At 40.4% G+C, this 10,134-nt stretch overlaps 1 protein-coding gene across 3 annotated transcripts in view; it reads left to right on the top strand.

Annotated features, from left to right (window-relative positions):
• Nucleotides 1-10,134, top strand: part of LOC109479221 (sialin-like) — a 40,683-nt gene that overhangs the window by 10,960 nt on the left and 19,589 nt on the right. For 2 of the 3 annotated variants that reach the window (XM_019781139.1, XM_019781140.1), the window contains 6 exons: nucleotides 5,066-5,422; nucleotides 5,787-5,820; nucleotides 5,974-6,173; nucleotides 6,548-6,635; nucleotides 7,151-7,237; nucleotides 8,280-8,374. In XM_019781139.1, the coding sequence (XP_019636698.1) occupies nucleotides 5,108-5,422; nucleotides 5,787-5,820; nucleotides 5,974-6,173; nucleotides 6,548-6,635; nucleotides 7,151-7,237; nucleotides 8,280-8,374 (819 nt within the window). In that variant the 5' untranslated portion in view covers nucleotides 5,066-5,107. Of the gene's footprint in view, nucleotides 1-4,547; nucleotides 4,805-5,065; nucleotides 5,423-5,786; nucleotides 5,821-5,973; nucleotides 6,174-6,547; nucleotides 6,636-7,150; nucleotides 7,238-8,279; nucleotides 8,375-10,134 lie in introns of those variants that run through there. The other variant, XM_019781141.1, reaches the window with a different exon arrangement.

Below are 10,134 nucleotides of genomic sequence, written 5' to 3'. Positions count from 1 at the left end.
GGGTTGGGCCGCTCCATAGTGTTAGTGGAGCAGCTCTTTGTAAACATGGACAATATTTTTGAGTAACCCATCAATGTGTTCTGCCTCGTGGTCGGATGTGGTCTGGGGCTGGTAAACCGCACATACTAGTAGATCGGGTAATTTTATGATTTGCTAGTTGTAAAGGCGTCTTGTGGTATGAGCCGGTATATGAAGAAGTAGCCTGTGTTACACAATCATGCTTTCGGCCGGATTGATGTGCAACTGTTACTAATTGCAGGGACTGCGCTAATGCCGACCAGTCGCGCTGTCCTGATACACCGCGAATGTGCGAGTGTTCCCTGTAGACAGTCCCGGAGTCTTCGCACATTCCAGGAGCCAAACCAAAATACGTTCATGAACCGAGTCCAAAAACCGAAACGTGAAAATCGGATGATCGGACCTGATGTACATTTCTCTTTCTGTAGATTGTACACACAATACACACATCTTTAGATAATCTGGCCATGGCAGGTAAAAAAAACGTAACCCTGAATCATACTAGATTAGCGTAAATGCATGTTTATGCGTTCAAAACAAGAAAAGAAATTGTTTCCGGGTATTAATCTCATGAATCACGGCGCTGAATATTGACGCAAAAATATTTCGGCCATCGCGCACCCTTCCCCGTTGTTTAGACTGTATGCAAATCCCGCGTCACGTGTCGGCATTTCGCATCTCTGATTGGTTGTTGCGTCTTAAGATGACTGAGCCGACGCGCGTTTAAACAATTTTTCTTTGTTCGATTTATCACACTTCACAGAGAATTGTCGCCAATGGCTACTTCTTTTTGTTGCAATATATAATACTTCACGGAGAATTGTCACCTATGGCTTCTTGTTATTATTGATTTTTTTTGTTATGGCATGATACCCTGCTCTAGTTGCCCTCTGGTGGGCAGATAAAAGCCTTCAGTTGTGAGCATCATTATCATATTTTGACACCTAACCTTGAACATCACTGTCAGAGTTCAAGGACCTTATAGAAATCAATTTAGCGGTCATGTGCTGATGGATCAATTAACTGACCAGTGATGGAGAAAGACTAGCCAAAAAATGGGATCTGTTCACCTTATGGTTGAGTGAAGCAAAAACTTGTCCTGTCAAAGATTAGTGAGTTGACTCAAAGGAATGATCTTTCAGGACAGGAAAGATATATTTTTATGACCTTATTTGTATCAAACATATCCTGTGAGTTTGTGCTTTTAAATTAGTGTTTTAAAACGCACTACATTGGAAACCAAGACCCTGGTTCTCTGAATCTGCACACTTCATGAATTGTGATTGTCACTGTCAATGTATAAAAGTTACATTACTGTCAATGTATAAAAGTTACATTACTTTATGTTTTTTTTTAAATATTTCATTTTAACTTAAACACTGTAGAGGTCAGATACATGTAGGTAAATGTGTATGATACAACCCTTGAGCCAGGGCCCAATGCACAGGTTGAAACAATTGCTAATAGATTGAGGGACAGCAACTGCAAAAATTATTAAAATGATATAGCCCATCATTCCAAAACCTTGAATCATTGCAACATTGCAAATCCCTTCCATGATAATGTCGTTTCTGGCACCCCTCCCAGAAGCTGCCAGATGTGACTAACCTGATCTTGTACACAGAACACAGTAACTGAAACTAACCAATCGTGTGATCAGCTCAGACAATTAGACGGCTTCCTATGCTAAGTTGGCAAATGACCAGTATTTGTTTGCCTTTTCTGAAAAAAAGAAGTTGATGTAAATGGCCTAAAATGCAGTTGATATACAAATTTAACAAGACCTAGTAGATACACAATTGTTTGACGGTAACTTACATGTATATACAGTATTTTCAAACTGGAAGATATTTGTACTACAGTATGTCTTGATGTTTAAATGTACCTAACTCTCATGGCTGGGCTCCAACACCTTGAGAATCTTCCTAGAAACTACTACTGCTCCTAGCTTTGTGATGAATATTTATTACTTCTGTCATTAAAACAAACCTAGCGTCAATAAACCTGCACTTGGCATTCTGCCTACAGTTCGATCATGCCATGTGTGTCTGCCAAGGCATTTACCTAGGCTTTGTATGGCTTCAAAACTGGCAGCCAAATAATACAGAGCTTGATTCAGTTGCCAAAGACTGCACACAAATTGAAATATTCATCAAAGGCCTGAATAGTTGACTGTTGGTTCAGCACCAAGGACAGAAGCAATATAAAAAGAAAGTTGATAAATAACTGTTATGGCATCATGTCAGGGAGGCTTATACACATGAATGGGTCAGCAGACTAGGTTTGGGCAAATCGATAAATGGATGTGATTATACACAGACAGCTAGGCATTATGTTCCAGTCGTGATAAATGATGATCGTGATATTCGTGTTATCACCAAATGGATTTGAAATTGATTTCAATTCCCTTTGGCTTGAGAGACTGTCTACCACCAGAGGATGGCATATCCTCCACATCACATATCATCTTCTTTGGTTATGATTAAGTCATGAATGAGTCAGACGATGGCAAACCCAGGAGAAGTAAAATCTTTATGGAGCCATGCATTTTAGTTACATTTATGACTGGCAAGTGCTTTGGGAGGGGCAGGGGCTGATGGAAGGACAGGGTGCATTAGCTCTTGAAATTGAAAACTTGCAGTGGTGCTAATTTACCCTATTATGTACTAACCATGATTTAGGAGGAAGCTGCAAGCATGGATGGTATCTCTGCACTCAAATAGGGAATGGGTCACATGGTATGAATTAATAATGTGGAGATGATGATAGAAATTGGTCAGCTTTGTTTATAAATAACCATTAGCAATAATTCAATATCGGGAATGTTAATTAAAGATCCTGCAAGTAATATTTTTGGTTGTCAGGGAGCTGTAGGGGACTTAAATGGATTTGCCAGGTGGATGAATAGAACTGAAAACTGAACTGTAAGCAAAGGTGATACAATCTATCCTTCAAAAGTTGTTTTCATCCTGTCTCCACTTACCCAGCAGGATTGAACCATTTAGGTGTCAGGGCCAATTAGAACTCGGGTTTATAAATATCCTAGTAACATCACATCAGGAGAGGAGCTTTGCCTGGAGGTTGAATCCTAGTTATGTAGTTCTCTACCAACCGGTACGTTCCCAGCTCCTCCTACCTGGTGTATCTGAAACTGCATGAAGAGGTTTCAGATGAGTCAGGTTGTCAATGATCTTTTAGTCTAAGTGATGTCAGAGATGTTGATTGTGTCTAAGCTTATGCAGTCAACAGCTCAGAAGCATAGAAACACAATTATAGCATTATAATAAAATTTGCATCTCACTTTCAAATAGTATAGCAAAATTAATGAGACTTGCAATCAGTAATGATGCATTTCATACTGGATTATTGGCTGCACAGACAACTTTTCCAGAAAGTGCACTTGTGTGTCAAATTAACCACACTTTGGGATTATGAGACTCAAGAAGGTGAAACATAATCCATCCATTCATTTTTATGGGTTCACCACACCACGAAGTGGTGTGTGGTGAACCCATATTGCTTTTTCTGGTGTTTCTTCTTCTCCTTCTCCTGCCATTTTTTAAATGGATTCAGCTTCTTCATTTTAGGGCCTAAGGTCCTGAAATTTGGTATGGAGGTACAGTGGGCAAATACCCCTAGGCGTTTTTTAAATTTTTGTGATACGGGCTTTTAGAATGGTTTTATTTGAGTTTTTTGGCTGTGTTATAGCAAATGTATTACTGTGTTAGTGTGCCGTGTTTACCACGTTTGGGCATGAGTCATCACAATGGAATGCAGGGCATCAACCAATAGGCATGCAGCTTTCCTCTATTCTTCTTGCTGATTGGCTGTTGGGATTTAACTTGATTAACACCTGCACAGAGCATTTCCACCTGCACAGAGCATTTCTTGCTGATTGGCTGTTGGGATTTAACTTGATTAACACCTGCACAGAGCATTTCCATACTAACAGTATGTCTGTATTCAAGTGTTTTGGTAGGTATTTCAAGCTTTCCTGCTCCAGCATTGGAATGCGGGGCATGAACGTTTTTTTTATTTTGAAAATCAACAGTTTGCATTATGCAATTAAAAATCCTAACCAATAAAGTAGGGAATAGCTATCCAACTGTTGTTTTAGTTGTATGTTACTTCATATTATAGTTATATCAATGTAAATCATTGTTTTCCCTTGTGTTTCTCATTCTTTCCCTGCCATGTCGTAAAATGTGGTGAACCCATCGCTGTATTTGCTCCAAAGCAAATATTGGCCTTTCTAGTATTTCTTCATTTTTGTTGAAGATAAAGGGAGTATTTGCAGAACTAAAAGCATTAGGCTGTCAGTAACAGCTGTTCTTGCCTGGGGGCAGGTTATTTCTTCTTTGGTGCTTACACTTTGTACACATGAATGGAGAGTTTTTTGCTTTTTTTTGTTGTCACATCTGTTTACATATTAAGTTTTGTATTGCTGCAGCAATTTAGTCAGGAAGCTTTTTTTCCTCTACAGCCTTGGGTACAGCTCTATGGCCTAACAAGACTGAAGGATGCCAATATACCTCTTACTGTGAATTGTTATCGAGTGGTTTAAGATGATGCATTAAACATTAGAATAGTTGTGCATGATGGGCTCATGCCAGTATTGCAACTTATATATTGCAACAGCTGGTCGTAAGTTCATTGGACATGACTGATACTTGTTTGCTCAATGTGGATAATCTGATGCATTATACCGAGTGAGACACATTCTGTAGTTTAGAAAGTTGGGTATATAGCTGAACACTGGAGCCTTTGCTACCATATACACTGACAGGTACACATGACTGTATTTAGTAGTAAAGGTAGTATGTTATGTTTTATTGAAGTTTGAATGTAAGAATCTCTGAAATGAGCTGACCAGATGTCTCCCTTCACAGACATGTAAATTAAGTTCTTAGTGATACTTAAAACTGTTTTGTTACCGGTAACGTTAACAGGTATTACCAGAGAATTACTCAGTTTACCTTCTCAATGTCTTTATGTCGTTTGAATATGTAATGTAACATTAAATTTACACAGATCATTGTTGTTTTAGGTGTGCAGTCGCTGGGTGTGATATTCTGCCTGCCTGATACCGATGGCTGAGCCAGCTGACAAACCTGAAAGTAACCTGACTGAGTCTCCTGATGCAACAGATGCGCCAGAAGAAATGGAGATGAAGGAAATATTCCAGGAGAAGCCGGCCTCCAGCCATACCATCCACCCTGACGGCAATGAGAGACCCCCCATCAGTCACAATGTGTTTGGGAAGATCCCAAAGAGATACATTGTGGCATTCATGGCCTTCCTTGGCTTCTGCAATGTGTATATGTTGAGGGTGAATCTTAGTGTGGCAATTGTTGCCATGGTCAGCAACATGTCCGTGGAACATGAAGATGGCAGTGTTACTTATGTGAGTTAAATTAGAAGGAAATCCTGTATCCTATCTTAACACTTTGATGTATGGGATATCTAATTAGTAACGCTCAAGGACTGGGATCCTCCATGAGGGCAATCTGTCCTAATAATTAATATACTATCAAGAGATTCTATCTGCTACCTTCCTTGAACGTTTTCAGTAACATTCTTATATCATAACCTTAGTCTGAATAAATCCAGACTTCATTGAATTTCTATATTTATGAATGTCACAGTTTTAGAAAGCTACTTGCTATCATATTTGTATGATGATAATTCTGAAGTATGATAAATGTACAGTTGTATGTATTTGGTATCATAACATTGGACTGATTTCAATATTTATTTTACAATCATAGATTCAAGAATTCAATTGGGATTCAAAAGTACAAGGTAAGAATTACATGACTGTATAACCCTAAATGGAGTCTGATTTATCTTTTAAAATACATTTGGGACACTTAACTAGTGCTTTAGTATAATCATAGTTTCAATCTGTTAGATGATAAGCTGTTTATCACCGTGACTGTTTTCTGTTGTTGACAGGGATGGTGCTAGGATCCTTCTTCTATGGTTACATAGTCACACAGATCCCTGGGGGGTGGCTGGCAACAAAGTTTGGTGGCAAGGTGCTGTTTGGAGGGGGGATAGCTATGACTGCACTACTGACACTCTTCACCCCCCTAGCAACTAAGGGGGGTGCCTACGCTCTCATGGGTATGAGAATAGTGGAGGGACTGTTTGAGGTAATTTGTTTCACAGTTATAATGCATCTCTTGTAACATACATGTACACATGTACTTACATTTAGTGTAAGAAAAGTTGGATATTAGAGACTCAACTAGTCTTGACTTAAATTTCATATCTTTCTCAAGGTTCAGGTGGGTAGATTAAGTTATCAAGGGCACATGGCTGGCACTGAAATTAATTAACATTACCTGAAATCTTTATCCATTTATTGAATGCTTATTCTGTGGTTCTAGTGTTCATCACTAGGGGGCACTTTTGTACATGTTTGTTGGCCTCCCCAAATAACTGCATTTGTTTTGTATTACTATGCAAAGTGCAGTTATTTCATTCCCATTTTGATTATGTGATTTCGTATCTGTACCTGATATAGGGAGTGACATATCCATCTATCCATGCCATATGGAAGAACTGGGCTCCACCATTGGAAAGGAGCCAGCTTGCTACAGCAGCCTTCTCAGGTTGGACATGCATCAGAATATTTTTATCTTTCAAATTTTACGACTTCTGCTGCTGATGCATGATATTAGTTTACCCATGACTCACATACCAATACCCATGACTCACACACTCACTCTCATTAATTGTAAAGTATAATTTCATCAAAGTTGTCTTAATTTTCACAGATAGAAGACCTCTTCTAGACATTGATGTAGAAAATTCTCAACAGAAAAAATAAAACTTGACATTGTATAATTCATGTACTACAATACAGAGACAGGTTATGATGTACAATGTATATGATTTTGTCTTTATGGGAAATGTGAAAATGTGTTACATATATCTACAGTGATGAAAAACTATATATTACTAGTGCATGACTTTGTACTTTGCTGCAAAAAAATATCTGAGAAGGTTCTTTCTTGCCCTTGGTTTAAGTTTGTTTGATAAGGTGTAGATGTTTTTCATCCATGGTGGAGAGGTATTCATAGCACAGTTTAAGAATTAATCAGTGCCTTTTGTTTTACCATTGCAGGATCCTATGTAGGAACTTTCCTGTGCCTACCCATTTCTGGTGTGTTGGCGCAGCATGTGGGCTGGCCCTCTATCTTCTATGTCTTTGGTCAGTATGGGGTTTTGATGGAAACTTCATACTTGTGCACCTCCCCAAACCCCTGATTGACCCGATTCTGGTAGTATGGACTATCTCTGAGTACAGCTGTTGGTCTGTACAGGGAGGTCGATCTTGGGTTGCTCTAAAGCAAAGCCTGAACCAGATCCATTCAGTCATGTCCTTAGGGCACAGCTTTGTCCTAACACTTCCGGTGATCCTCATGATATGTCTACAAATACTTCCTGCCACATTCCAGAGGAAGGTCAGGGGGAGTAAGCCAGCTTTACACTTTTTTGTAGTATGTAATCGTGTGATAAAGGCAGAGACTTTTGGAAGGCCCCATGATGTCTTTTTTTATCAGTTGCCCATTCTGGGAAAGCAGCAACCTACTGATAATCACACATTCCCAGGTAGCTATTCAATTGCCTGTGGACATGACACATACTTCTTAAGTGCAACAACTGACTTAGTGTACTTTCCCCCATAACTTGGAAAAGGATTCTCAAACATGAATGTGATATCAGGTGGTGATAGGCACATTGATTGGTAGGAAAGTTGCAGGTGATTGGTTAGAATGTCCAACTTGGTCCCTCGCATATCTACAGCACAGTCATATATCCAAAATGTCTGCCAAACTTTGAAGTAATAAAACAAAAGTTGTATGCGGACATGAAAACTTGGCTATCGCCTCTACAGTACAGGCTTAAGATCTGTCTGAATCTTCAAAGCTAGCCTTATGTTTCTCTGCCTGTTGTCTCCAGCTGCAGGTTGGATAAGTGTGATAAATTGCTGCCGTGCCTTCTGCAGAGTTTAGGCCATTTTGTATCTTGTCTTTTGTATCTTTGTACTACGTACACCTTTACCCTGATGCTGAATAAAAAAAATGTCAAAAGTTGATGGTAAGGTCAAAAGCAACTTTAACAAATGTGGCAGAAGCTGATCAAATCTCAGTGAACGTTCTTCATCATAGGCAGATAGATAGAATAAATGATTTGATAAATTTCTTCCTTTGTGTTTTTGAATATTTTTTAAAAATTTGTTTATTGACTAGGTGCTCTGGGCTTGGTTTGGTTTGTTGCATGGTGGTTCATTGTGACAGACTCTCCTGCTACCCACTCCACCATCTCATACCAAGAGCTGGAGTACATCACACAGACTATGGCCCACTCTAGACGAAGCATTTCGCGACAGCGGTAACTGCCGACAGCGGCACGCCGACAGCAGGAACGCCGTCTAGAGAGGATTCCCGACAGCGTAGTCCCGCTGTCATGAAATTTTCTGACGACAGCTCCAAAGTTGTCGGCCGACAACTCAGCGGGAGTCCCCGACAACTTAAAGTGCGTATAGAGAACTCGCGACAGCGGGAGGTCAGGGTTCAGTTTGTCACAGAGCATCTAAAATGTTCCCCTCGACATCCTGAAGCGCCTGTAAAACTCTGTATCGCACAGTGTGCCTTGAACAAATTTTTGCCAAAAGGTCGCGGGTTTCTTAACGTATCGCCAGATCCTCCGGTGGACAGGATCACCACCTTTTGCCAAAGCAATGGCAGCGGGGAGGTAAGCAGGGCGCGACGTGTCAGCAACATCTCCCGGTATCTCAACCGTCTCCTGCGTGCACCCCTTGCTCGTCGCCTCATATTGGACAAGACGCGAGTGACTAACAAGAGAAAAACATCTGACACACGGCGAGGAAAAACATTGGCGGCTCCCCCGCCATTTTGGATTTCACGCGTTAGAACATTCGGATGTTCGATGTTCGATGCGAAGACATTTGTGTGTATAAAGACGTCGCGACAGCGGCGTCCCGACAGCGGGAAATATCGCCGCTGTCGCGAAATGCTTCGTCTAGAGTGGGCCTTTCACCATAGAGGGGGGAGTGGCCAAGGTAAGACAGACACAATACAAGTGAATTGTTACAGTGTAACAGGTTACACTGGTTAAATGTTTTCATGTTGCATGTGACTGATCAACAAGTAACCTATGGAATGCTCATTCGCACAAAAGAAAATAACTATGGAGCTTCATGGATTTGTATGGAATTCACTTTAACAGCGGAGTACATCTATTGATTTTCTTCTTCTAAACAATCCTGCTTCAATTTGAGAGAATGTGCAAAAATGTTTCACATGTAGTTTTGTCCCTTCTTTGCCACACCTACAGGAAGGCCTCAGTGCCCTGGAAGAAAGTGCTAACATCAGGCCCAGTGTGGGCCATCCTGGTGGCACACTTCTGTGAGAACTGGGGGTTCTACACCATGCTGACCAGCCTACCTCTCTTCCTGCGGCAGATATTCCACTATGACTTAGCTGAGGTGAGGCCTCAGAATAAACTGACCAAATTGTATATTATTTTTAAGTGTCAATGGTATCTTGAAATAGCAGTCAGTCAGGTGGAAAGATTGATCAAAATATCCTTCAGAATTTGATGTTGATACCACTTGCTCCCTTATAGTCCCTATCCTTTCTGCCTGCATTCTTTTGGTATTACTGTTATGAATATTTACACTTCACAAGACACTTGCCAGGGGGCATTCCTACCACTGTTTTCCTTTAGCCTTCATGATCAGCAGGTAACGTTACTGTCTTGAGGAAACCCACTTGAAGGTCCCAACTTCAAAAAAAAAAAAGAAATCCCACTGTCATCATTTACATTGTAGACACATTTTGTTCCACTGACAATATTTCATGCTTGGAATACAAACTGCTTACTGACTGCTACATGCAGATAGTGCAAGTGTCCTATCCAAGAGGAAGATGGGCCTTTATATGTCCAGTTAGATGGGTACCCATTGAAGGTTATGGATATTTCCTGTTGATGATATTGCTTGACATAGCAAAGTTGCACAGTTCTGCAAACATCCATCTCCTGTACTGTTTTACTGCAGGACGGAGTCCTTTCTGCATTGCC

This window comes from Branchiostoma belcheri, unplaced genomic scaffold (genome assembly GCF_001625305.1).
Source record: "Branchiostoma belcheri isolate BF01 breed outbred unplaced genomic scaffold, Haploidv18h27 scaffold47, whole genome shotgun sequence".
Taxonomy (NCBI): Eukaryota; Metazoa; Chordata; class Leptocardii; order Amphioxiformes; family Branchiostomatidae; genus Branchiostoma; species Branchiostoma belcheri.
This window is presented reverse-complemented; position numbering and strand designations above follow the sequence as displayed.